General features: G+C 41.3%; 5 protein-coding genes across 20 annotated transcripts in view; 3 read left to right on the forward strand and 2 right to left on the reverse strand.

The window, feature by feature from the left end:
• LOC108627849 (mitochondrial glycine transporter) overlaps positions 1–1,734 on the forward strand; it is a 4,122-nt gene extending 2,388 nt beyond the window's left edge. For 8 of the 9 annotated variants that reach the window (XM_026815822.1, XM_026815828.1, XM_026815825.1 and 5 more), the window contains 6 exons: positions 297–415; positions 487–571; positions 640–819; positions 902–1,073; positions 1,141–1,400; positions 1,483–1,574. In XM_026815822.1, the coding sequence (XP_026671623.1) occupies positions 297–415; positions 487–571; positions 640–819; positions 902–1,073; positions 1,141–1,400; positions 1,483–1,509 (843 nt within the window). In that variant the 3' untranslated portion in view covers positions 1,510–1,574. Of the gene's footprint in view, positions 1–296; positions 416–486; positions 572–639; positions 820–901; positions 1,074–1,140; positions 1,401–1,482 lie in introns of all 9 variants that reach the window. The other variant, XM_026815826.1, reaches the window with a different exon arrangement.
• Positions 1,735–1,797: 63 nt separating this feature from the next.
• Positions 1,798–5,674, reverse strand: LOC108627848 (luc7-like protein 3). The gene is made up of 7 exons (XM_018029387.2): positions 5,474–5,674; positions 5,109–5,357; positions 4,827–5,033; positions 4,607–4,768; positions 4,357–4,538; positions 4,196–4,284; positions 1,798–4,118 (listed from the first exon to the last, which is right to left on the reverse strand). Exons 1-7 carry the CDS (start codon positions 5,576–5,578, stop codon positions 4,045–4,047), a joined length of 1,068 nt encoding a protein of 355 aa, XP_017884876.1. The 5' UTR covers positions 5,579–5,674; the 3' UTR covers positions 1,798–4,044.
• Positions 5,675–5,783: 109 nt separating this feature from the next.
• Positions 5,784–6,849, forward strand: LOC108627851 (ATP synthase subunit d, mitochondrial). The gene is made up of 3 exons (XM_018029393.2): positions 5,784–5,991; positions 6,233–6,401; positions 6,473–6,849. The coding sequence occupies exons 1-3, from the start codon at positions 5,876–5,878 to the stop codon at positions 6,701–6,703; spliced, it is 516 nt and encodes a 171-aa protein (XP_017884882.1). The 5' UTR covers positions 5,784–5,875; the 3' UTR covers positions 6,704–6,849.
• Positions 6,850–7,094: 245 nt separating this feature from the next.
• On the forward strand, positions 7,095–20,724 carry nonC (serine/threonine-protein kinase Smg1). Of its 4 annotated transcripts, XM_026815808.1 has the most exons (11): positions 7,113–7,159; positions 7,257–7,420; positions 7,505–8,442; positions 8,512–8,732; positions 8,818–9,070; positions 9,146–9,275; positions 9,351–10,677; positions 10,737–10,893; positions 10,969–18,326; positions 18,401–19,384; positions 19,450–20,724. In XM_026815808.1, exons 3-11 carry the CDS (start codon positions 8,168–8,170, stop codon positions 19,632–19,634), a joined length of 10,890 nt encoding a protein of 3,629 aa, XP_026671609.1. In that variant the 5' UTR covers positions 7,113–7,159; positions 7,257–7,420; positions 7,505–8,167; the 3' UTR covers positions 19,635–20,724. The 4 variants fall into 4 exon arrangements, with proteins under 4 accessions (XP_026671607.1, XP_026671610.1, XP_026671609.1 ...); XM_026815806.1 differs by having other exon boundaries at positions 7,095–7,420; XM_026815809.1 differs by having other exon boundaries at positions 7,095–7,303.
• A 258-nt stretch (positions 20,725–20,982) lies between these two features.
• Positions 20,983–26,793, reverse strand: Tmf (TATA element modulatory factor). 5 transcript variants are annotated; one of them, XM_018029244.2, is made up of 11 exons: positions 26,308–26,792; positions 24,106–26,042; positions 23,922–24,029; positions 23,545–23,814; positions 23,145–23,483; positions 22,832–23,044; positions 22,611–22,757; positions 22,146–22,538; positions 21,820–22,066; positions 21,631–21,754; positions 20,983–21,552 (listed from the first exon to the last, which is right to left on the reverse strand). In XM_018029244.2, the coding sequence occupies exons 2-11, from the start codon at positions 26,028–26,030 to the stop codon at positions 21,266–21,268; spliced, it is 4,053 nt and encodes a 1,350-aa protein (XP_017884733.1). In that variant the 5' UTR covers positions 26,031–26,042; positions 26,308–26,792; the 3' UTR covers positions 20,983–21,265. The 5 variants fall into 5 exon arrangements, with proteins under 5 accessions (XP_017884733.1, XP_026671616.1, XP_026671615.1 ...); XM_026815815.1 differs by lacking the exon at positions 23,922–24,029 and having other exon boundaries at positions 26,308–26,793; XM_026815814.1 differs by lacking the exon at positions 26,308–26,792 and having other exon boundaries at positions 21,829–22,066; positions 23,928–24,029; positions 24,106–26,030.
• Between the last annotated feature and the right edge of the window lie 115 nt (positions 26,794–26,908).

Consider the following 26,908-nt stretch of genomic DNA (forward strand, 5'->3'; position numbering starts at 1 on the left):
CATAGTTTATAAAATTGATCGATTGAATAAATTATATTCATAACTCGTTGATATACGAATTTTCTATAAGACAGGACAATTAGAGTATGTTAAAAAAGAATGTATGATAAGCAGAATGGCCGCTTTGATAATGATTAATTGACCTTTTAGAGCAGATTTATAACTCACGTGAGCAAACTCGTGCAAGATAATATACTGTTTATTAATTATTAAAGAGATAAGAATTGATAATCCACCCATTAGCTACTTTATGAAATTAAGGAAATAATTAATTTGGTGCAAACACATTTGTTTAGTATCCTATTCTGAAATCTTTCCTCGCGGGATCGTTGTCTGGTACATTCTCAACTATTTTATTTCAACCACTGGACCTTATTAAAACCAGGCTTCAAAGCAAAGTAAATCTTCATCTTGAGTAAGTGGAAGATGATAGTGGACTCTAAATTCGCGATGATCTGTATTTTTATATCAAACATTTTTTGGTAGCAATCCGAGAAATGGAACCTTGGGAATAATAATTCATATAATTAAGAAAGAAAATGTATCTGGTCTCTGGAGGGGTATGACTCCGGTAAGAATTCTAAAATCATTCAATTTTTATGTTTAAACAGAAGATATTAATCAAGAAAATGTTTTCAGTCCATTACCAGAGTTGTACCTAGTGTTGGATTATATTTCTCATCGTTGCACTGGTTAAAACATACGTTACAATTAAAAGACCCTCTCACACCTACAGAAGCAATGTTATTAGGCATTACAGCAAGATCTATGGCTGGAGCTTTGCTGATTCCAATAACAGTAGTAAAAACACGTTTCGAGGTACCTACAATCATTAAGCACATGCTTACATAACATGTGACGAGGAATGCAGTGATTAGAAACATTGATTTTGTTTAAACAGAGCGACGTCTATAAATATAGTAGTGTTGGAGAAGCATTGAAATTAATATACAGACACGAAGGAGCGAGAGGACTTTGCATTGGATTAGTACCGACGTTGTTAAGAGACGCTCCTTACAGCGGCCTTTATCTCACGTTTTATACTCAATTAAAGAATGTCGTTAGTGAAACAGGTGACGTTTTATCGCAAAGCAGAATTATCTAATTTTTCGCTGTTCTTAACATTCGTGTATTTCTCAGATTTGCTCGGCAGTAAGCCATCTCCTCCGATTCACTTCAGCTGCGGAGTGTTAGCAGGAATACTAGCTTCCATCATAACACATCCGGCTGATGTGATTAAGACGAAAATGCAATTATATCCGAATGAATTTCGAGGCGTTCGTAATACGGTTCTCAGGATTTATCATAAGTATGGCATGATGGAATATTTCAAAGGAATCGTTCCACGAATGTTGAGAAGGACGTTAGTGACAGCAATGGCTTGGACCATATACGAGGAGGTAACCAACATCTCTTTTCAATCCTTGCATTTTTTTTTATTGTCGGGACAATCGTTTAAGAAGCAAATCACATGTTTTCCAGGTTACAAAAAGTATAGGGCTTAATTGAGACAGTTCGTACGTACGGCGGAATGAGACTCAATCAATCGATATACCACATATTTACACTTGTACAGTATTTTTAATCTGAACAAAAAGACAGTTCGATTTTAGCAGACAATTGTATTATAGCAAATATGTACAGTATTCAAATAGAACATCCTATCTCGCTCAGTAATGTATTATTAATGTATATTACTTATTTAATAAATTTTATAATTTGTTAAAGATTGTACAGTGATTCGTTTCATTGAAAAATTCTGTCTACTTCGATGCTCGTCAAAAAAACCTGATGATATTCATTGTTGTACTGGTTTATTTGTTTTAACTAACAATCTTATGAGTATTACAATCCAAAGTATAAACAAATTCATCTCCGTCTGTTTTATATCTATCTATTATATATGTGTGTAGCCTAAATTAACATTTGCTTTCGAATATGAATAAATTACTAGTAAAATTGAAATTTAAATTCTTTCCGGCATTATAATTATTCGATTTATCGTAATCAACTTTCATAGAACAAGGACACGACGAAAAATGAACTCAAACGCAATTGTATAAAATTCATTATTGAAATTTGTTTTGAGATTATGCAAAATCTTTACCTTAATATTACATTAAGCAGTGTGCACGTGAGCCTGTTGCATCGGTTACGTCCCCATGGCATGACTTCTGTCTGAAAAGAGATAATAAAGTCTTGGAAAACGATGATATATCATTATATTTTTGTTCATATTAATATCCGCCGTTTTCGAATAGCAGGATAATATATCTGTATTATTTGTTAATCTTACGCTAAACAAGACGCATTTATCAAAATATTTTCATGTTTCTCTCGGCTACATGTGTGAAAAAGCAATTTACGTAATTGAATCGTCTTGCAACATCGGAATTAAAAAAAATATGTATTACGTTGTACAAGATCCAATCTATAGACTATGTATTTATCAAATATCTGTAAGCAATGGCTGCTGGTTAAAGTAGTACAGTAATATAAGGATGAAATGAAGGCGAAGTGAAAATATTGAACGATGACGGTGAGAATTACTTATTTTCTTTGGAACTGTCTCGTCCCAGTGTAACGACACAGGACGAGCCCTTCTTACGCAGGCTATTACTTTTGTATTACATACATACTGTTTTAATCTAAGTGATCCAGAAAGCAGATTATCAAGTGTGCAAATGAGTCGATAATTATTGTAAGTCGATATGAGTCACACAAATGTGGTGCGCGCATAAAGTACGAGATTTCTGTAAAGCCGAAATGAAGGGCGCGGCGAAAAGAATAAGACAAGATATGATTAAAAGAGGGACGTCCTCGAAGTGCCGTACGACACAATCCACGTGACCTGTCGTCAACCTTTAAATCTGTAGCTGTACCATAAAACTGTTTGAATCACGATTATCTAATAAGAAAATTTGACTGAGCTTTGCCATGTCCTATCTTTCACAACTAAAAATAACGGAGAAAAAGGCATGCAAAGGGAAGAATATGCATCGTATACGACACACGTTTGTTGAACTTTCATAAACGAACGTTCAAAGGGCTACCATACGACTGTATACCAAGTTATAATCTCGAATTATTCACTGCTGATCGTTTACACAGCCCTAGGGCTATCAGAATCGTATTTTTGATCTCTGTTCAAATGATTAAAATTGTTCCTTCGACTCCGTAGCAGATATTTCACCTGACCTATTGACTGATAAAACGCTGCTTAGTCTTGATTCGAACGGTCCAATAAATCGCAGTCGGGGAGGTAGGGAAGGTAAGAGCAGGAAAGATTTTGTTATCACAATTTTTTTAAGCACTTGAATATATACCGCTCGGAAATAAAGATATCACCAATTTGAAAAATGTCTAACTTTCCTAATAAAAGGACATGTTTGGTATTATCATTCCGATATAAATACCTCAGAAATGCGTAGTAGAAGCTAGGATTGTATAGTCACAGTCACACACAGGGCACTGTTGTGGCAGGTCTACGGAAGTAGGCACTGTTTCCCTCCACTAAACCACTAATTTCTTTTCGACAAAAAGCTATGCAATCATTGAAATTACATAATTGATTTACCCTATGAAGACATTATACCGAATCAAAGCAAGCATAGGTATACCTTCTCCTATCTTGCTCTGTAGACAATATCTATAATACTACATGATAAAAATACCTTTCGGATGGGAACAACTTTACTATTCCTTTGCTCGACATTACCTCGATGCACACCGTTTTTCATTCAGTAATACGTTTACACAGAGCAAGCTCGTCACTTTCAAAATTAAACGCTGTACAAACAGGTCCATATGAACATTTAATAAGAGTGTGTCTCCGATTAATAGGCAGGCACCAGAGACACTGGCTCGCTGTGACTATGCCGTTCTCTCTTTCTCTTCAAAATTACAGATAATTATCATGTATATATTATGTGCATCTAATGAGAACTCACCTGGTAAACAACCTGTACAGTAATTGAGACGAATATGGTATATTGTTTAGTGCATACCTGGCTTACTTCTCACTCACTAACCAATCAAGAGTAGTTACTTGTGACTTCGACTTCGAGATCGATGGCGGCGTCGGTTGTGATGACTCGAGCTTCGATGATCACGATTCCCTGATAATTCCAACACATACGTTTAACGATCTACACGACGTTCAATCATATGCACGGAACGTTAAAAATCTAATTACCTTTGTCCCGAGCATGGCGTCGGTGATCATCATCTCGATGTCTGTCATGCTTGTCTCTTGATCTGCTTCTACTTCTGTGTCCCGAGTTTCTAAACATTCACGGAACAAATGTACATTTTCTCTCATAACATTACGCATGACTTTCTTGTAAAATGATTTACCTGTGACTGCCTGAATCGTGCCTGCCTTTATCATCTTCACGTCTGCGGCGCTTGTCCCGTTCCCTGTCCCTGTCTCTGTCATCTCTTCTTCGTCTATCGAGCTCTTCATTAGCACGCGCTCTCTGTTTCCTATCTTCTTCCCTTCTCTGTTCTTTTTCATCTCTGGCTTTCTCACGTTTACTCTGCAATCGTCATTGTATTGAATAATATACGTATTTAATAAAGCGGTTACTTAAAAATGATGAATTACCATAATTTCTTGAAGAGCACTCTTTAATCTAGCATAGCCAACATGTTGTTTACCCATTAAATGATCGTCGATTCTTTGCTGAGCATCTCCAACAATAAGAAATGCACCACAGACATCGCATACCTCCATTTGTTTCTCCTGGGCAGCAGCTAATTCAGCAGTCTGAAATAAATAAAAGATTAGATTCTTCTCTTACTATAATTCACTTTCTGATACATACCTGATTGTAATGGCTATTGTCATTAGATTTTCTCAATGTTTCCCGTTCTTCCTTTAATTGATCGCACAATCTCATTAAGCCTTGAGCCTGTTCCACGTTGCCTTGTATACCACTTTGCTCAGCCTCCTCTACCAATTTATTAATCTTCTCAGTTAAAAGTGCAATTTGCTCCTCGTTTCTCTGAGTCTGAGCCGGTGTCAATGTAGGCTACAGAAACAAAAGTTTACACATCTTTCCCCTTTACGTGTAGCAATGAAATTCCAGTAACTATTTTTATCTTACCGCTTCCGTTCTTCCTATGAGCGCTAACCGTTGTTTTCCTTTGATTATCTTTCTCTCGACCTCGTTCAACATACTTTGACAAAATCTGATAAACTCGTCCTCGTATTGCTGCTTCCGATACGAGTACGGAGCCTTCTCAAACAATTCCCTGGCCTCATCATCGTGCACTCGGGAACACGCGCCAAGATCCGCTCGCGTGTTAACGAACAAATCGTGCGGGCAGAATTTAACTAAATACAATTTACAAAACTGAAACGAGAAACACGAATACAGTGACAACTGCGACGATCTATAAGCCTTCGATTATTCGTTGGATCCTCTGATGGGTACATCTTTCAGAGCGTTTGGCATTCTCGGGAACTTACCTCAGGGTCCTCCCAGTTAAGTTCTTTAGGTTTCTCGTTGGGAAGAACATTCCTGTTCCTTCCCATAAGCTCGTCCAGCAAAGCAGCGGCAGCGGCAGCAGCCATATTTCCGAATTCTCGATTTAATTCGCGTTTATCAAGAGGATCACTGATGATTTATATATTGTACAATATATATAACTGTGCAGCTTTTGAGCTTCGAGAAAGTCGAAGCGAGTTGTGCATGCCTTCGGGAAGAATATGAGCACTTTAGACATCTAGGTTGCCATTCTGTAACTATACAGTCGGTGTCAAAGTGCTTCTCTTATTTCGTTAATCATTGACTTTCCGAGTTCCGAATCCGAGAGTTCGGTTGGTTCGATTTGTGTTACGTTACGATAATCGGAAGAATTGTGACAAGAAATGTCCCGAAGAGCACTCACAGCGATTAACTGGGCCGCTCTCGCCGAGCGAATCCCAGAAACCGAGAAAGCTGCCTTGGCAGCTTTCAAATCCAAGTCCGATAAATATTTACAACGGTTAGTAACATTCCCAAATTCAATACATTTGGACATTTGCTTGTTACATAATATTTCTACATGCATAAATGAAATTCTGTATAAAAAGCATATTTAAATAAAATGTGTTTAGTCTTAGAAGATACAATTAGGATTCTTGTTGTAGCCACTCTTTCCACAAGTGGCAAAAGCAATCTGTCACAATGGATACACCTTATGGTATCTACAAGAATGGCATTAAAGAATAATTTATGTTTTATAGGATGAACGCGAATCCTGAAGCTATGCCAAAAATTGATTGGGAATATTATAGGAAATCTGTTATAACTCCCGGTTTAGTAGACAAATTTCAAAAGGAATTTGAATCCCTGCAAATACCATATCCAGCGGATAAATATACAGCAGCAATCGATGCTGAGAAAAATGACCTAGTAATATTTGTAGATATTATATACATCCATATTTTATATATTGAAGTTGCATTTTGTAAATCGTATTACAGGCCAAAAAGATAGAAAGTTTCAAGCAAGAGTTGGATGGTTCAACTGTAGAAATACAGAAAATTTTGGATAGCATAAATGCTATGATACCATACGCTGAAATGACAATGGATGATTATTGCGAGGCAGTTCCAGATGGGTTCATGAGAACCGATATAGTTACAACTTGGCCTCACACAGAAGAGACTCAAGAAGATTTGAATGCACCATTGACTCGAACTGATGATCATTAATCAAAGTTAACTTTAAAATGTACTATAGTCTTATTGTATATTAATTACATCCTATTACTGAATTGCTATTATACTCGCAGTGTATTTAGTTAAAAAAACCTTTATAGTAAAACTAAGGTCAATGTCAAATACACAGCGTGAGCTGATTCACTGTATTTAAAAATTGGAATATTCCAGCTGCTATTCTCTTCATCATCCAGATACACTATGTCCTTTGTTCATTATTTATTCATTCAAAAATTACTTGGAATCATTCATTTGTACGAAAAACTCTCGTAAAAATTATTTAAATAGGATTAACCCTTGATAAACTACAAATCTGCATGGCGGAGATTCGTGAGTCGCCATCACTGATTTTCTTTAATGGCCAATACGGTCCCATGCAATATTAAAATGAATCGGATACTCGATCAATGTTGATTCGATAGTTTTCTCAGTTAATTCATCATCATAGAGGTATAACATAATTATGATGAGGATTCTTAATTACACGTGCAGTGACGAAATAACTCAATTTGCCTCGAATATAATGTTTCATGATGTGCCGTTCTAGTTCAAACGATTCGATCCATTTGGAACGCAGCTCGTATTCATTAACTGGTACAATTTTTATTAACCCTTTTATCTTTCTTTTATTTCTTTCAACGAAATACGGAAAAAATGTGGATTATATCAGGAGTACGAACGATACGCGATGTTTATAGAACAATGTAGAAGGTAGAATCTTGTAGAATCATGCCATTCGTACGAATTGCCTGGTTGGTTCTTGTATATCCACCTAAAATTGTTCATTTAAAACAGGTACGCAGATATGATTTTCGGAAAATTCCATGGGACCTTCGATATTTGGGTCATTGGACGAACAGAATCGTCACCAGCTTTGATTTTTGCTAAATTATAAATTCGTGGAGAGGTACTCCGCGTTGATCGGTTGTTGTCGATATACGGTGTGTATGAACCTATAGATCGAACGCGTGGAGAATCGGTTACGATACCGTTTTACCCTTTGATACTTTCTTTCGATTATTAGTAAAGAACATATATTTTTCACGGGAAATCAAAGTGTGTTCTACGCGTTCACGGGATCGCTTCGCGAAGCGAACGTGATATACTTGGATAAACCGAAGCGGACACTGCGACTGCTGATCGCTACATGAATTATCGTATCTTTTATACGTAAATAACATGAACGTCGCTTTTATTTGACAAATTTTCTAATGGATTTTTGATAGTATTATGCAATCTCGCCAATTTTTTTATTATTAATTTTCATTTATTTCATGACCGCTGAACATTTTTGTCCGCCAAAGATGTGGGTGCGAATAATGTAACCTTAGGGATACGTGAAAGTGATTGAATTCCGATGAATTACACTCGGCCGTAGCGTACTACTCACAGTTCTATGTTTTTCTTTTATTATTTATTGATAGAGAAAAGTTATTACCTGTGATTAGCACATCATTAATGCAGAGTGTAGGTCATGCAGATTGTCTGCAGAGTAATGTAATGAATAGCTGTGGGAACTCTAATATTAGCACAAAGCTACGTGGATCCAAGTGTTCGGAGATACAGGAAGAATCCGTCAGTAATAATCGAGCTGGTGTATTGGAGAAAGGAGATGTTAACGTTTTAACTGGGTACAACTCGAATGATTTTAATGCTCCAAGAGATACTTTGGTCATTTGTCAAAGAACCTCGAACTACCCATCTGATCATAGCTTTTCCAGATTTAAACCAAGGTAAATCATCTCTTTCCAACAGTGACACATGTTAAATGTTTATTTAATAAATCGTTGGAAATATTACAGAATTGGTGCTCCACGAAATGAATTTCGAATGGCTCGCGGAGGCAGCTCTGGAGATCGTGCCAGAGGGGCATTACGGGGTAGGGCTTTTAAGAAGACGTCTACCGAACGGGATGCCAATACGGAAACTAGCTACTATCCCACAACCAGATCAAAATTTCAAGAATCGCTGAAAAATCAAGAAAATGCCCAGGGGAAATATTACGATGACAAAAGAATAAATGGTACGTATTTCCTTTACTTCTCAGATAAATACAACGGTTTCATCTATCACATTTTAACGCATGCAACTATTAAATTGTACTGTAGAAGATTCTCGAATTTCTAAGCTTTTGAGAAGGTTGTACAGAGAAGATGATTACGATCATTTTATGACCCTATGCAAACAAGCACAGGAAGGTATAATAGCGTCTGAAAATCAGAGATATATAAGACGAAATTTAGACATTATCTGTGAAAGTCTGTTAGACGTATTGTACACTGGTCCTGGACCCGAAGCGAAACAGCAAGTCGCGAAATGTTTGGGTCGCGTTGGGTACGCGGCCGAACAAGATTTCAAACGGTAAACGAATGAACTTTGCGAGACCGCGAGGTAGTCGTTCGTATCTAAACGAAATTCTGATTCGTAAATTCGCAGGTACATGGATTGGGTTTTCAATAAATGTTCGATGGAACGAAAAGATGATATAAAGTGCCTTCTGATAAAATCGTTCGTCGAAGCTTTCAAATTGGACGCGGAAACTTCGAGGCTGAAAGAGTTCTCAGTGGTACTTGGATATTTCATTGACTTATCCCGCGATTAACGATGTACACGATAAAGCGAACACTACGTATTTTTCCAGCTGATGATGTCGCAATTGCAATCGACTCTCGAGAATGTCGATCGGTCAGATTTGCTGGTAGCAACGGTGGACGCAATATTATTAATAATGGAATCTTATCCCGAGACATTTTCAAATCATTTTCGTGACACCGTCGACATACTGGTCGGTTGGCACATCGATTCGACTCAGCAGAAGGCAGTCGCAGCCTATGCAAGCCGCAGTTTGCAGAGATTGCGGTCTTTCTGGATAGCGGATTTACAGTTTACGTTGACGTTACTGGGTCAGTTCTTGGAAGACATGGAGAGTTACGACGAGGAACTGTCTTTACCAGAATCCGGTAGAAGTTCACCCGGCGATGAGGCATCTCCGACGCCCAGAGAGTGCATCCGTCGCATCGCGTCCCTGATTTCGGTGTTCAACACAGTTACGAAAAGTATATCCGAGCATTTGAATCCCAATCTGACGCCAAATGTGCAATGGTCATTTTTATCCGACTGCTTATCGAAGATGCTTAAGACGGTCGTCAAAGCGATCGAATTAGACGACGATAACGATATCTGGCTTTCGAATTATTCTCTCACCACCGAGAACGCTGATCTATTATTGAAACGCTTCAAAAACTTGGGGATTGTTCCACCGAAGAATTCCATCAAATCCGAACCAAACGAAGAAAATATTGTTCACATGCTGAAGTCCTTGAATTTGAATAAAAATGAACTTAAAACGTTGAGACAGAACATTGAGAAGGAGACTTTGACGGAGGAAAGAGTGTTAATGTTGAATGCCGTGCGATGGATGGAATTGAAAGGAAAGAAAGATTTCGATCTAGACGAGGAAAAAGAAGAACTCATAATTGTCGCGAACGAATGCGCATTCTTATTACTAGGGCATCTTCAGAGTCGCATAACGAAGAACCATGAATTACTTTACAAGTTCATCGATCTTCAGTTGAAGAGAATTAATAGTTTTTGGGATGACACAATAATTTCTATGTTGAACACTATTTCGAAAATAATAAAAGAGGTGTCCGCAAATCTGCCTCTGGAACTAGTACACAAATTGCTTGGGAAGGACTCTGCGTTACTCAAACTGAGATTCCGCAATTCGATACCCATCCAGAATGCCAGTCTCGGGGTGTATCATAGTCTACTTAGTTTAAAGAATATCCCATTGCTACAGGAATCGTACCGCTACATATTGTCTGATTTGGAGATCGCTTATAAGCTGATCTTAGCAGATATCGAAAGTTTAGTGGCAGATAATCCGTTGATAGACGATATTAAATATAAGACGAACGACACAGAGATTGTAGTTACGTTTCTGCTAAGAGCTCTCTCTGACATAGGTAAATACATCGATCGAAGTATCAAATTCAAGTATAATTATTCGAATTCATGTTTTCAGCGAACGCGAGTAACTCGATCATCGGTATGTGGGCATTAAAACCGAGCGTTTTGGAGCTGTTGGCAGTCAAGTTGAAACCTTACGACATCAGTTTATCAACAACTAGCCCGTTCTTGCAATACAGCATCTTGTATTTGCTTTACGCGCATTGCTCCAGGTACGTCTCGAGAAGAAACAAGAAGTTCCCAAACTCTGACTTAAAAGTATCATCGTATCGTTCTTTTTTTTTCAGATATAATCATTTTGTGCCGAGTTCGAGTTTAATAACTGGAACTACCGCTTGTCGTCCGATAGACATGTTTCCAGCTGCGCTGGACGTTCCAACGACGTCGCCTACTAGTGGTCACCTCTCTATCATCCTGAACGTAATAGCCAAAAGCTACAACGAACATACACCGGAGCAGACGCTGCTGCTTCTGTCAACGTGGATGCAGGAGATTTACATACAATCGGAGAATTACATTGGCATCTTGAGTAAAACGAAGGAATACGAGAACGTCCTCGCGAGTCTTATTTCCTGCGGAGCGTCCATCGACCAAGACATCTCTATTGCCGTTTGCGATCTCTTTGAAATATTGATGAGCGCGAAGAACGTTACTTGGAAGGAAGAGATTTATGCGTCCATCGTCGATCTGGTGATGCTGCATCTGACCTCGCGGGATGAGATCGTGCGCGAGAAGTATGGCTCGCTGTTGACTCGGGTACCCTTGAACATCGTGATACCGAAACTGAACAGGGAATACTTACTGTCGGAAACGAAGAAATATCAGGGAATGAAGAATTATTCGACCGAGTCTTTGATCTTCGCTCAGAGACTGCACATGCGGGGAAACAATAACGGTGAAATGCAAGCGCAGCACTTCAAGACTTACATGGCTTTTCTGTTGCAAGAACAATATCTGGACGCGCCTGGATTGTCTGAAATATTCACGTTGTGTTGGCCGATCATATCCGAGAGCGAAACTACGAAAAAGATGTATCGTCTAGCTCTCGCGAATCGATCTTTTCTATACTTCTGGGCTGGTTTCGAGGCGGCTCAGCATTGCGTAACGAACAAGCTGCGTACTTCGTTAGGAAAGCCGCAGGAAACGTTTACCTCGATCGAAAGTGCTTTGAAGACACTGGCACGTGAGATATCGTACAGCTGCGAGACGACGAAGAAAGAGAAACGGTGCTTGGATCATCAATTAACCGAGCATACCCGCGTGCGACTCTTCATCGAATTCCTCGAGCATCTCGAGAGAGTTATTCACAACGCTGCTGAAGGCTGCGCGATAGCTTTGTTACCATTATCGAAGCCAGTCAGGACATTTTTCCATACGAATAAATCGACTTGTAAAGAATGGTTGAATCGTATTCGGTTAGCGCTATGCGTGGTATCGTTGCATTCTGGATTGGCTACTAGCGCTTTGCGAAACAGTCAAAGGTTGTTGGAGGATTTGAGTAACAGCGATAATACCCAGGGGATCGAATTCGAGAGAGCGACGTTGTGCACAGCGCAGGCGATGGTGATGTTGGGCGAAGCAGAGGCGCTTCAAGGTCTGTATGTGTATACTAAAGAGAGGGAGAGAAAATTCTCGTGGCTGAAAGCTGCAATGGAAGAAGCCGCGAATCATTACGAGTCCGCTGCGGAGGCTTACAAATTGATCATCGAAGAACACATGCGCCTCACCAATAGTCGAGCGAAAGATTTGGAGCAAGAAGAAGACGGCGAAGACGAGGGAGATAGCAGTGCTGCGGCTGCAGCGGAAGCTTGCGAGGAACCTGTTTCCGAGGGAAAATGCAAGAGCTTCAAGTCCGACGGTGACAACCAAGTGCTCTCATTCTGTATGCAACGACTCTGTTATTGTTACGAAGCCGTCAGCGATTGGTCTCAGTTAGAATCCTGGAAACAGCAACAAGCCGAGATCCTCGCTCCTTTCAGGAAGGATTTGTTAACAGGAAGCAACGCTTCTCGACAAGCAAGATGCTTGAGGAAATTCGAGAATAACGAGGACATATGCTTGGATGATTTGACGGATTGGAATTTGTTGAATGGGAGAAATGACAAGGCCGGTAACTGGAGTTGTTCGAAGAAGTTAGTGGAATGCAGTAATAGCTTAACTAACATCGCGCTCAGACTTCATGTGAACGAGTTCAAAGATTACTTTGACGATGAAATCGAACGATGTCGAAGGGTAGCAGCCAAAACTATGGAGGAGGGCTTGAGGAACGTTCCTTCGGAATACATGAACGAGTCAATATTGGTACGGTTCTCGGCAGATGGGTTAAAGAATTTGCTCTCTGGTAAAGAGGAGAACGTATTCGAGTTGTACAAGAGCGAGAAACTTGACCAAATGAATTCAAGCGTGCTGACGCGAACGTTGTGGTGGTCAGAGTATTTCGGGAAAGCGAAAAAGGGCGAAGCTGAATTGAATAGCAACGAGGTAACCGATTTGCGACTGCACATCGTTCGCACCGCTAGGAAGGAGGGAAACTTTGAGTTAGCAAAACGCGAGCTCTTCAACTATCTACGATCAGAACGAGAAGTGTGTCGATTTGAAAACCACAAGAAAGATCACATGAATTTGGACTTGGACCAACTGACCGACGACGTTTTAAAAAATATAATTCACGTCAAGTGGTCGAAGAACAACATACGCGCCTTTCGCGAGTATTCCAAATTATTATACGACATGGAATGTACCGATAGAGCCGTGAAGCTTTGTAGCGCGACCGCGCTAGGAATATCGCGAACCATCGTCGACGGACAACAGTCATCTGATTTACGAGAGAACGGTACGATTCTTCTCCTCACGCTTGGCAAGTGGATGCAGCAGGAAGTGAGCAGCAACGAGAACGGTCATTTGAAACAGTTGCTCGAATTCGAAGCTGCCCATAACGACGGCTTGATGAACAAGCTGTTCGGACCAACTGCAGACTCTATACCAGTCCCTGACATGATAATCGGTAGACTGACACAGCTCGGCGTAAATCAATGTCCAGATTTGCCGCTCGCTTGGTGCAGCTTCGCCAGTTGGTGTTACAAATGGGGAAGAAAGATCGTAGACAGTTCGAGCTCGGGTCAATTAACTGACACAGATAGAACGACCATACGAGATTTACTACCGTTCGATACGAGCGAATCTGACTTGAACGCAATCTTCTCAATTTTATCTCAAAGCAAAAGTATTCCTGAAGACGAAGGCGAGATCGCGGATACTTCTAACGATGTGAACACCTCTGACATGATCGAGACTCAATTACGAAGCGTACCTGTGCTCAATCGTATCAGTGCCGATCGTCTCGGATTACTGGTCGACATTTGGAGACAAGCACAGAAAAGGATTTATTCGTATTACGAACTTTCTGCAAACGCATACTTTAAATACCTACAATTGGCTGCCATCAAAGAAACTAACGATTGTGCCACTATCACAGCTACTTTGAGACTGCTACGATTAGTCGTGAAGCATGCTCTTGAATTGCAAAATGTTCTAGAATCTGGGCTCTCCTCGACTCCTACAGCGCCGTGGAAAGAAATTATACCACAGTTATTTTCTCGACTCAGCCATCCCGAATCTTACGTACGAACGCGAGTGTCCGAACTGCTGTGCAGAGTCGCGGAAAATTCGCCACATTTAATAACGTTCCCGGCTGTAATCGGAGCAGTCTCGGGACAGAAGAAGAATTGTGACAAAGTCCTTTACGAAAAGACAGAAAGAGACGATTCGTCGCAGAATGATTTAGACTTTATCGAGGAAGAGGACGAAATGGGTACTGACGGTTCTGGAGTTTATCAGGATGAACAGGACAAGTTTATGGACTGTTGCTTCTCGCAATTGGTAGACTGCCTGTCCAACAAAATTCAGGATTCCATCGAGCAAGTCAAGATACTCGTCAAAGAGCTGCGTCGAATTACACTGCTGTGGGACGAACTCTGGCTAGCAACGCTGTGTCAACATCATACCGAGATCTCCAAACGATTCGAACAATTGGAGATGGAAGTGCAGAAGGTGCAGGACAACGCCTGGTTAAGCCCCGAAGAAAAGGAGAAACTGATTGCGGAGAAACATCGGATCATATTGAAACCGATAGTCTTCATATTGGAGAACCTCTCGGCCATGACTTCAGTCCCGGCTGAGACACCGCACGAGAAGAACTTCCAGGAAAAATTCGGTCCCTCGATCGAAGAAGCGATTAATAAACTGAATAATCCGAAGAATCCTGCGAAACCACAAATCGCCAACACCTGTCTCAAGCAGTTGGAAAGCAAATTGGCGCAACGTGTGCACAGACGTGCAGCGTATTCTCTTTCTATGAACGACATCAGTCCGACTCTAGCGAGTCTGCGAAACACGTGCATTGCCATGCCGGGTGTGGCCGCGAATGATAATAAAATCGTGACGATAGAATCCGTGGATAGTAACGTGCAAATATTACCAACTAAAACCAAACCGAAGAAGCTCGTGTTCCATGGGTCCGACGGACATGTTTATACCTACTTGTTCAAAGGACTAGAGGACCTGCACCTGGACGAGAGAATCATGCAGTTTCTGAGCATCTGCAACACTATGATGTCGAAGAAGGGTGATTCGAAGAAAGTGTACAGAGCTCGTCATTACTCGGTCATACCTTTGGGTCCACGGTCCGGTCTGATCCAGTGGGTGGACGGAGTAACGCCTCTATTCGTGTTGTACAAGAGATGGCAACAAAGAGAAAGCGCGATGCTTAATAAAACAGGAAGTTCAGCGGTGCTGAGACCCTCGGAATTGTTCTATAATAAATTAACACCGTTGTTGAAGGAACGCGGAATCGGCTTGGAGAACAGGAAGGAGTGGCCCATTCAAATTTTGAAGCAAGTTTTAACGGAGTTGATGGCAGAGACGCCTAAAGATTTGTTGGCTAAAGAGATTTGGTGCAACAGCATAAACGCGGGAAGCTGGTGGCAAGCGACAAAAAATTATTCTTATTCTGTAGCTGTAATGTCGATCATTGGATACATCATCGGTCTCGGTGATAGACATTTGGACAACGTGTTGGTCGATCTCAACACGGGCGAGGTTGTTCACATCGATTACAACGTCTGTTTTGAAAAAGGCAAGACTCTACGCGTTCCAGAAAAAGTACCGTTCAGAATGACCCCGAATATTAGAACAGCGTTGGGTGTAACCGGAGTCGAAGGGATATTCCGGTTAGCTTGCGAGCATACGCTTCGTGTGATGCGTCGAGGGCGAGAAACGTTGTTGACTTTGCTCGAAGCGTTCATATACGATCCTTTGGTCGATTGGCGAGCTGGTGCCGACAACAGTATCGCGAGTTACGGAGCTTGCCAAGCCAGAGCCCGTTGCACAGGGATCGGAAGGAAACAATTGGAACAAGAATTAACGCGAGCGATGTTCGCCGTTCGGACCGCGGAAATGCGTGCTGAATGGTTGGCCAACAGGGATGAACTAGTAAAAATTTTTCCTTTGTTGTGTCATCATTTGACCTGTTGGGTGGAAGCGACCGAGGCCACGCGTCAGTGTCAAGATCTATTGCAAGACAGACATCAGCAACTGGCTCTGGTTAAAGAGGCTCAAGCAATGGGACGAAATCATCCGTTGTATTCCGTGACGAAGCGATACAATTCCTTTAAGAGAGCGCGCGATGCTCACGAGAAAGCGAAGACCGGGTTGAAGGAAAAGATAGAAGATTGCGAGAAGCAAATTAATTTGCATAATATGGCACTCTCGGCGGTGAAAGGACCGCAGCTGGGACAGTGGTTGGCTGAACTGGGAACGTCCACGAGCCAGGACGATCACGTTGTTTTTGATCTCGTTAAAGAGTTCCTGCAGAACGCAGGACAGAGCCAGATGATTCTCCAGTGCGAGCAATCGGAAAACGAGTTGACGCAATTGGCTACGCAACAGTCTATACTAATACGAAATTGTCTGGATCTTTTGAGCCAGTATTCAGCGATCTGCAGCTTATATCCGTTGACTAACATGTCGCAGCATCGTACAGTGCTTTATCACGGATGGGCTAACAAGCTTCTGAATTCTGGGAACGTCGAAGCCTGTCGCGAAGTGATAATCCAGTTCGAGAGCACTTTCGATCCAATCAAGAGTTCGAACAATCAACAGGTGCAACAGATAATTGCATTCTCTTATCAGATGCAAGCAATTTTGAACGAAGCGAACGAAAGATTGAAGAAGGCGTACGAAAGGATAGTTGTCGAGGGTTTACCGGAATCGGTTGGCAGGATAGAGAAGACATATACCGAATCCAGAGTACAGATCCAGAGCTTTTTGCGACGGGAGAAGGGTGCGGAGAAAGCACTCGAATGTGTTAACATAACTGCGCTTTGTGCTTTGAATAAAAGGTACCTGATGATGGAGGGTGCGGCTAAGTGCGCCGGTGATTGTTTAGTAGATCTTACGTCCAGGGAAGGGGACTGGTTCCTAGACGAGATGCGTCTGATGTCGTCGTTGATCGCCGAATTGATCAGCTTGATACCCGAATGTCATAAAACGAATAACGATCCTAAGATATCTCTCATACTGAAATGCTTAAGAAGATCCGATTGCATTTATAAAGGGTTGCAAGAATTGAATTACAATTTCCATACGATTATTTTGCCCGAGGCGATGAAGACCGTTATAACCGAGGAACCGACTGTGATCAGGATGATTGCGGAATTGACCGAAATAATCCTATCTTCCGGTATATCACTGGGTGACATCTTAGGACAGTTGGAGATGCACCTTAGATTCACCGTTATGGAGATGGATAGTCCTCACGCGATGATACAGAACGTCGTGAATAATATGAGAATACGTTTCGAAGCGTTACTATCGAGGCCTGCCGAGATCCAGGAACCGAATCAGGACGAAGCATTGACGCCTGGGCAAATGCTTCTAATGGGTTTCAACGGACTGTTTGAAAAACTTCAGATGGAAGGGAACATTCTGATTGCTACCTTGAACGCGTTGAATATTCCGCCGTCGTGGAGAAAGATCGATCAAATCCGAGAAGCGAAAGAGATGTCCGCTCCTATATTTAACAAGACGGCCTGCCAAGTTTTAGAGGATATATTCTTGGTGAAACGTTTGCATACTATACAGGAATTTTTCATGATGTGCACAGACATCGCGACAGCGTTCAAGGGTGGTCTGGCTAACGTTTATAACGACGAGCGGCTGAACAAGCCTATAAGAATTTTCACGGCGGATTACGTTTCGAGACAGCTGCTCGGCGTTACTTCGCAGACACTGGCCATCGCGCTTTGCTTTTTATTACAAAGAATGGGATTGAGCGTCACTACTGAAATCGAGCAAAGAGACATTGGGGCTGAGAGCAAAGTTTCATTAGAAGAATTGTGCAGGAAGGTGGTCGATCTCTGTTTAAAGAGAGGCCTTTTCACTACGTCCGTTCTCACTCAAGCTAGTGCGCTTAGCAGCACGCTCGAGAGTGCTTGGCGAAGGAAGCAGGGAGCCAAATTCGCTCAACAGTGCGTCGAAGTAGCTAGAGCGAGTATGCAGAGGCTTCAGCTTCAGCTGACTGCTCACCACTGGCTGCACGAAGATAGTCTACTCATGAGATCGAACGTTAATGTCATGAATCCCTTGAGTAAGATTCATTCCTCCGCTCCAAGTCTTTTTATTGGAATAAGAAATGTACATATTTTTATTTTATCGTTTCAGATCGTTCTGGATTTATGCTCGAACTTCGGAAAACAGCCGCGGCACTGTCCACTCTACAGTCTCGAGTGTGCGAGGCGCGCGAGCAACAACAGAATCTTGTGTCCAGCGCGGTGCAACGATTGAAGTGGGCTGCCGGAGCGAATCCAGCTCTAGGAGAAGTCATGTCCGCGTTCGATAACGCGGTACTTTCTTCGTGCGAAAAATTGACAAGGCAGCATAATCTTGCGACCAACGTCATCAACACTTGCAACTCTATACTGCATTACGAGGCTCTGAGGACCAGAACATCCGAGAGTTTGACGCACGACACGAATTTCGTTAAGCTGATTAAACATTGGGAGGAAAGCTGCCTCCTGACGATAAATTTGAACATAACGGTGACGGGGATCGAGGAGAGCCTCGTCGAGCTGTTGCAGATGGACAGTAACGTCGACATCAATTGGTTGAAGCAGGCCGAGCGATTTATCTCCGAGGCGATCTTGGACGTTCAGAAGAAATTGCAGGAGAAGCAAGAATGCTTGCTGTGCACTCAGGAACGTTTGAGAGAACAAGTGTCGAACTTGCAGAGCGTGCTAACCGAGCACCACAGATTGATGTCAGACGTGCGAATCTTATTACGAAGTATGGTGAAACAAGAGAACATCGATGGCTTGCAAGAGTTTCTCGCTTCCTATCGGGCTTTCACCGAAAGAATATCTACGATTGTTAAAGAACTCGAATCCGATGGTCTAGATGTGAGTAGGGGCAGAGCGATTAAAGAGGAGCTGGAGAATATATCGTCGACAGCACCGACTTTGTACAACGAATTATTAGAATTCGCCAATGAAAAGAGGACATTCGAGAAACAGAAAGACATGGACAAGGATAATGAATGCCAAGTTGAAACAGGCTTGATGAAAAAGAAAGGAAAGTTGATGAGGCAAGAGGGTGTGTGTTACAGCCCGAGGAAAGGACCGCAGGCGCGAGATCCGACTACGGGTAAAGGTGAGTTAATTGAACTTTCGCTCCTCTCACGTTTCTTTTATTTTTTTAATTTCCGTTCTTTACAGCTGTGCAAGAGCGAAATGCATATGCTCTGAACGTTTGGCATCGCGTGCGCATGAAGCTGGAGGGATGCGACCCTCATCCGACGCGCAAGTATACAACGGCCGAGCAAGTTGAGTACGTGATACGCGAGGCTCAGAGCACCGACAATTTAGCCCTTCTGTACGAGGGTTGGACACCATGGGTCTGAACGAAAGGGGATTGACGCGACCGCGTCGATGGTTCAATGCTCGTTACACACGGTACTCGAGTACGTGCCGTTCTTCGCTCTACGCTCGACGGAGCTAGCTCTCTGCCCGACCAGGCGTGAAGTAAACAATCTTCGTCGTCGCCTGGAAGAGAAAACGTTCATGCTCGCGAGAAAATGCCGTATCAAACTCGGCATGCGCGCATTTGGCATTCAAAGGAAAATTCCTGCGCGAGCCGCGATCGAATTTCGAATTCTCTGGCACCGTGGATTAGAAATAATTATTATCGGACGAATCCATATGCTGTTTGCGAATGGTTCGAGTTTCAGTTTGGGAATGTGAAAACGGGACCAAGAACGAGATGACACTGCTGCCGGAATCGCGTACAGTCACAGAGATTCATTGTCGAGGATGCCAGAAGAAAAAAAATCAAGTGTACTTTATGTATTTCCATTCGCAACTCAGTACTACTTTCAAATTTTCGTGATCGGTGCTTTTACTTTTCTTTTTTGTCGTTCTAAAGTGGGAGTACATATTTTTCCGAATTCTAAATCGATGATTTTCTCCAGACCGTACAAATCTCAGTGCAACTGATGAATTTTGTCTAATGAGGTCAATCACTGATCACAGTAGCTGAAAAAATAGAATGCCAGGGAAAAGATGATTATGCTTTAACGAGAGAAAAAATTATTTTCCGTATGAAAGTTGACGTCTGGAAATTCTGTTTTATTCTTTTTTGTTTTTCTCGGAGGTAACGGGGAGGAAGAGAAGCTCGCATGAATATTCATGATTAACAAGGCTTGTGCAGTACATAAAAAGATATGAAAAAGATGTATTCCCTTCGGTTTAATTACACTTTTCAGAAATGATCGTTTTTCTGTCTAGTACGCACCCGACTTCTTTCTCATTCTGTCTTTCTCAATTAAATCATATTATCTTGACCGTCTCCATTAACTCAGGAAATTATACTCACTGAAAGTCCTTTGATCCCGTTTCTCTTACTTTAATCAAAATTGTAAAACATCGTTGTACCAATGGAGACACGAAGCAAATACACTTTTCAATAAACGAAGGTAATTCTTTTTTAATAAATTACATTATATAATTCAATTCTATGTTACAATATCGAAAATTTTAAAATTATATTACATTATGTATCACGCTGCTCTCTCTTACGCTACTTGTATACAGTGTACGTGTGAACGCACGGATAATTGATTAATGTGAACTAATTAAAGAACCGCCCACATTGAACACTGCAATATAAATCAAATTTTACATTGCATATATTTTCAAATTTTACACAGAACTAAAGTCCAACACGATTGCTACCTAGAGTCGACAAGGAGAAAAATATATATACGAATTGATCGAAATAAACATCCCCCTCGAACGAAACTTTTTACAAGACAAGACTCTACGTCGATTCAAATCTAGAACCTCGAAAGCTTCAACTAAAACGATTTCACATCAGTCTCATTTACCATCTGTCATCTTAAATAACTTGGGCAACTTTGTCGTGATATCCAGTCAGTTGCAACTTGGCCCTTCGATCGACATCATTGTAAACTGTTGATTTTTGATAGTTCTACGCCCCTATTGTATTAAAACCAAGTTTTACCGTCAAACGGTTTCAAGTATCACGTTTCAAGAGTTGATCAATCTGCGTTTTGTACATCTCCTTCACGTCTTGCAAATCTAAACGCAATTCTTGATTCTCTTCCATCTTTTCCCCGTACATTTGTAACAACGCATCGTACCGCGTCTGTATTTCCTGCAAACTTTCGTTCAGTATCGTAACATCCACAACCTTAGTGTTCAATTCCTCGATCTTCAAAGTCAACGCGGATAATTCTGAATTTAGCGCATCTCTTTCCACGTTACGTCGCGACAACTCCCATTGGAGTTGTTGTATTTCCCCTGAAAATTAATAATCGACCACGTTAAAAGACTGAAAGTGCACAAAATTTATGTTGGAATTACTTGAAACCGCATTACCGTCTTTTTGTTTCAATTGAGCTTGCAAATTCTCAAATACCGAAGTACTACCTGACCCTGCTCTAATACTGTCGAACGCCATTGTATATCTCTCAGGATCATTTTCGCTAGTTGAGCTGTACAACTGAATCGGACATGCAATCAATCAGTTCACACCTTGATTTCAAAAGAAAAATAATCATTACGTACATCCATTACCGGCCATATACTATCTATCGTATTCGTAAGATCTTGTTCCACGCTAGTGCTCGAACTAAGCCGTTCATTGTCATCGACATTTCCCTGTTGTTCCGACATCGCATGATTCCTTCTCCTTTCCGCGTCCGTAGCTGCTTTCTCTACGGCCAATTTGCTCTCCAACGCAACGATCTCTCTCTTTAACTCCATCACCTCCGCGAAATGAGATTGCTCGAGCGTTTCTATAATTTCCCGTTGCCTGAAAATAATACTCTCTCTGATATCTCGCTGATCACTTCATAATGGGAACAGATTTAAAAAATGGAAACATTAATTACTGTTTAGTTTGCTCTACGAGCTCGTCCTTCTGCTTAACTAGTTCGTCGTACAGCTGTTGTAATCGCGTCCTCTCATTCTCTTTGGCAGCGAGCTTGGCCTCCAATTGAGATATCTTTGACTTTGAGTTAACGTTCTCTTCCTTGAGATACCGATCCGTCTCCAGTAAATTCTCTAATTTCGTCTGCAGCTCAATATTTTTCTCAGACAACGCCTTCTCTTGTTTCATAAAACTATTAGATTTGTGTAACAAATTTGCTTGTAGCTGCTCCAATTGTCGAAGCAATGGTTTGGTCGCCATCGACACAGACTCAGAGAGTTCCTCGCTTCTGGCTTCAGCGGCCTCCAAACGTTTTAGTAACTCGCTATTTTCGTGTTTAAGGAACTCCTCCTTCCTGTACAGTTACGAGGATATCAGAGTTTATTGAATATTCTAATTGATCGATCGTATCTGTAAAGATATTTACTTGACGTGCATCTCCTCGGATTCCCTTAATTTAATCTTCAGCTCTTGCATCTGCGCAAGCAATTGGCACGATTCCCCAGCGTTCGCTGTTGCTTCTTTTAATTCGGCTTCGGTCGCGGTTAAAATATTCTTTGTTTCAGTCAATTCCCTGGAAAGTAACGAATACATTCATTGTGCATGTTAATAAATTTTCTCAATTAATAACACGATTACGTTACTAACGCTTTCGTAACATCTAAACTCTTCTTGTATGTATCCGCGTTGTGTTTGGTGTTCTCTAATTGTTTCTGTAACGTTGCTATTTCTTTCTCCAGTGTTTTGGTCCTCGCTGTCAAGGAATAGACAGCATCTATTTGAGAGAGTTCCACTTCCTCTTTAGCTCGCAACGATCTTTTCAATCGCTCCAATTCGCAAGTTTGTTCCTCTATTTGCTCTCTATAATCATTATCCATTGCAATTTTATTAATAGTTACTATATTTTTTCTCGTACACTGTCTTTTTATAACGAAAAGGAAAACGAGTGTTACTTACGTACTTTTGGCTTTTTATCAAGAGATCGCTCTCTTTCTCCTTTAGTCGCAACTTTTTAATAATGTTACTGTGTTGAAGTTGCTGCTTACTCAACTTGTCCCCTTCTTCTCTGAGCTCTTTGATAATCTCGTCCTTCTCAGCGTTCAGAGAAGACATTTCTTGAGATGATAAACGCGTGGCCGCTTCTACTTTCAACTGGTCTAAATTTTTTCTCAACAAGTCTCGCTCGCGTATTGCCTGCTGAAATTTCCTTTCCAAGGCAGACAGCCGTTGCGTGTATTCGTCGGTGATTTGATTTAGGCTCTGGTTTTGCTCCGCGTATTTTTCAAAATTATCCAGCTGCCTAAAGATAGAAATAAATAAATAAATCCGATCCTAATTCGGTATTTATGTATAAAACTTACTTTTTTAAATTGTTGTTTTGCTCATGCAATTCCATATTCATTCTACTAACGTCGATAAGTTTTGATTCTCTGGCTTCCAGTATTTCCGTCATCTCTTGTATACGTTTCAACAATTTCTCTATCTCGACGTTCGCGTCGTCGGACCCTACGCTGATCTCGCTCAATTCTCTCGAATGCCCTTTGCTCTTCAACGTTCTCGATAAAAGATCACAGCTTTTCGTCGTTTGCACCTTCTCTCGCGATTGCGTCGAACTCGAGTCACCGTTCGGACTTGGTTTTTAAAAGAAACGATTCGTTATTAAACTTGGATAATACCCCGTAAACATTACCAACTATATGTGTGAAATTGAATCATGTTATAACTATCATAATCGTACCTATACCTGGATATGATTTCGATATCGCTGGAAGTAGTGGTTTCTAATTCGTCTCCACTAGTGTGTCCACTGGTCTGATCCGAACCAATTTTTATCAGATCGGATCGACTGGAATAATAGAAATCGAAATCATATATTTCTGGTAAAAACTTAATGTTTTGAGATTCATTTTTCGATACGATACCTTTCCGATGAGACCGGTGAATTCTCTCTTTGCATCTCTGTGCCCTGTATTTCCGGCTCGATGATCTCGCCACCCTTTTCAGCTATCGCATCTTCTAACATCGTCGTGACGTAGGGATTAGAATTTAATGATACTTTCTCTTCTGATTTATGCACTGATTGAGGATTCTCTTCCAAATTACTGTCTATCAAAGTTCCCTCACAGCTCGAGTCCGTCGAAATTAGATGCTGCTGATCCGAAGCCTCCGTAGCCTCCGACTTGACTGGACACTCGTTGATCGAATAACGTTCCGGTTCTGCAGGTTCTATGGTGGAACTGATCAATCGGTCGATTTCGCACTTCATTCCAGCTCCGTCAAAGTAATCTGGCTTACGAATCGGTTGTGTCGTGATCGCTTCGATTGGTAAATGTAAGTTGTGCTTTTCGCTCAAGGAGTCCTGGCTCAAGTTCAATCGCTGATCCGTACTCTTTTTCAACACCAATTTCCCATCTGGATACGAATCGTGCATCTTTATACTGGATGAAACACCGACAGGCTTCCCTTGCTCCTTTTGCTGCAACGTCTCTAATATCGTCATCACAGTAATTTCCGATGCCGACGTGTAAGAATCTTCTGCCAAGCTCGGCTCGTCGACTTCATCTGTATAAGGTATTATTTCCACGCTCTCCGGTGAGTTTTTCGACGAATTCCCACCGGAATTGCTTCTGTATAAATGCGATTCCGAGGCTGAGTACGTCCCCGTCGACGGCGTACTGTCCTCGCTCTTGATAAACGAATCGTCGTGCGAAGCTTTCGCTTCTTCCATCGGAGATTCGTACGGGGAGATATCAGAGGACGATGGATTTATCGAGTTTTCATTGCTCGGAATCTGTGGGGTATTGATATCGTCCCAGTACGGGGTCAACGCATCATCCCTGTCTATGATGGACGACGATTCAGAGTATCTTTGATCCGGAGATAAATAAGGACTGGAATCACTTTTCCAGTTACCCAAAATTTCTACGGAACTCGGTGACGTAACTAAACTGTCCGTCATTATTTCCACCGATTCGGAATTGCCTTTCATAACCGCGACCGAAGGACTCGCGGGATTGCTAACGGAACTGCCATCCGATTCGGGAGTCGTCGTGCAATCGGTGGTCGATCTGGAACCGAGGATTTCGACGCTCTCCAAGCTCTTCTTATCATTATCAGGAGATACGAAAGACAGTCTATGCGATATGGAAGCGGTGGAATCCGAATCGTGTTCGCAGATTTCTTTCCTCTCAGACTCCGACTTGTCGTCGTCATCTTTGACGTCTTCCTTCTCTGGACAAGTTTCAATTATCTGCGGGTTCTCTGTGTTACTTTTACAAGAATCATTGATCTTTGTATCTTTGTCGGAACTCGTAGCAACTGTCTCAGGCGAATCTCTCTGCTTTGAAGCATTCAAAGTAGTAACATCTTGTTCAGGAACGTCTTGATCTTGATCATGGACACTCTTGGCTTCGAAACTTTTCGTCTGCTTGGATGTCTTCCATGTACTCGAGGTTTTATTCGTGTAATCTTCAGGGAACGATGACGAAGACATAAGCTTCTTACCACTTTCGGTGGGCGTGTTCTGCAGCGATTTAGAATGAAAATCACTTGCAGAGTGTTTTGCTTCATTGAACTTTGGTGACTCAAAGAATGATCCAGTGAAACTACCCCATATACTGCTCGAGGCTTCTGGCTTAGGTTCCTTGAACTTCTCATGGTGCACATCGCTGGGACCTTCACTTTTCAATCCCCACGAGGCAAAAAAGTCTGCCGCGTCCTCTGTATGGCTCTCCACTGGCTTCTGGTCCTCATCTTTGATATCTAATGCCTTGTCAATTGTTTTCTGAGCTTCCTTCAAAGCAGATTTGGCCAAATTGGCAAATCCAGTGGCGTCAAACCAACTCATTCTTTACTGCACCTACAGTTAAAAGGAAATATGTAACTTGTAGAATGATCAAAGGTTACCCTCTTGATAATGTTTATAAGCCACAGGAATTATTTTGTGAATACAGTCACAGAATTCATAGACTGTTCAAACTTATGAGGGGAATTGTAATAAACTACGATAAGAAAGCTATTCATTGTTCCTTTGTACCAAAAATGTAATAGCAGGAGGAAATGAAAAGCGTCGAAACGTGCAAGTGTCAGTGGCAATAATTTGATCTTGTAAATATCATACTTACATGTATTCACTCGCATATCGTTCCTAAAGTCTTTTCTAATGTGCAAAACTCATGAATCCTTGAGAATGATAAAAAACAATGATGAATTGGTTCATATTAATTCGCACGAAACTGTTACATTGGAACGATGCTACTGACGCACACATGGTGCTGCATGGTGCATGTATACATATATATTATGTAAAAAAGAGTTTCTTTTGTATATATATATATTAATCATAGTAATCAAGTGCAACTCAATCAATCCGAGACTACATACACGGGGAAGGAAATGCGAGAAGGATCGGTGGATGGGTGCAGCTTATCAGACATTTAACAATGCCACACTTGAGATCTATTCCAGATATCCGATATACAATTCGTTAGAACAAACGAACGCTTTTTTAATTAACTTTTACATAACGTTGACATGTTTTTACGCGTCAACAGAACGATCACTACAAGCTATGCTGGCCACAAATTGTGCATACGTGTACGTATGCACATGCATGCAACACACTACATAGCAAATAGATTTTACTATATATACGTAGTTCCTTTCGTAAATAGCCTGTATTTCCATAAAAGCATGCTGTATTACGAAAAATGTTCTCGAGTCCGC

The sequence above is a fragment of the Ceratina calcarata genome, unplaced genomic scaffold (assembly GCF_001652005.2).
Source record: "Ceratina calcarata isolate Rehan_Ccalc_2016 unplaced genomic scaffold, ASM165200v1 scaffold48.2, whole genome shotgun sequence".
In the NCBI taxonomy this organism is placed as follows: domain Eukaryota; kingdom Metazoa; phylum Arthropoda; class Insecta; order Hymenoptera; family Apidae; genus Ceratina; species Ceratina calcarata.

Excerpts from the sequence above, each read along its gene's own strand:
- LOC108627848 (XM_018029387.2), bottom strand. The coding sequence starts at position 5,578 with ATGGCTGCTGCCGCTGCCGCTGCTTTGCTGGACGAGCTTATGGGAAGG. Across the intron at positions 4,769-4,826 it reads ACAATAGCCATTACAATCAG|ACTGCTGAATTAGCTGCTGC; the intron begins GTATGTATCAGA and ends TATTTATTTCAG. Across the intron at positions 4,119-4,195 it reads ACGCCATGCTCGGGACAAAG|GGAATCGTGATCATCGAAGC; the intron begins GTAATTAGATTT and ends TGGAATTATCAG.
- LOC108627851 (XM_018029393.2), top strand. The coding sequence starts at position 5,876 with ATGTCCCGAAGAGCACTCACAGCGATTAACTGGGCCGCTCTCGCCGAG. Across the intron at positions 5,992-6,232 it reads TCCGATAAATATTTACAACG|GATGAACGCGAATCCTGAAG; the intron begins GTTAGTAACATT and ends TATGTTTTATAG. Across the intron at positions 6,402-6,472 it reads ATGCTGAGAAAAATGACCTA|GCCAAAAAGATAGAAAGTTT; the intron begins GTAATATTTGTA and ends ATCGTATTACAG.
- nonC (XM_026815806.1), top strand. The coding sequence starts at position 8,168 with ATGCAGAGTGTAGGTCATGCAGATTGTCTGCAGAGTAATGTAATGAAT. Across the intron at positions 10,678-10,736 it reads AAGAGCTCTCTCTGACATAG|CGAACGCGAGTAACTCGATC; the intron begins GTAAATACATCG and ends TCATGTTTTCAG. Across the intron at positions 19,385-19,449 it reads AGATCCGACTACGGGTAAAG|CTGTGCAAGAGCGAAATGCA; the intron begins GTGAGTTAATTG and ends CGTTCTTTACAG.
- Tmf (XM_018029244.2), bottom strand. The coding sequence starts at position 26,030 with ATGAGTTGGTTTGACGCCACTGGATTTGCCAATTTGGCCAAATCTGCT. Across the intron at positions 23,815-23,921 it reads GAAATCATATCCAGGTATAG|TCCGAACGGTGACTCGAGTT; the intron begins GTACGATTATGA and ends TTAAAAACCAAG. Across the intron at positions 23,045-23,144 it reads CTCTTGATAAAAAGCCAAAA|AGAGCAAATAGAGGAACAAA; the intron begins GTACGTAAGTAA and ends TAATGATTATAG.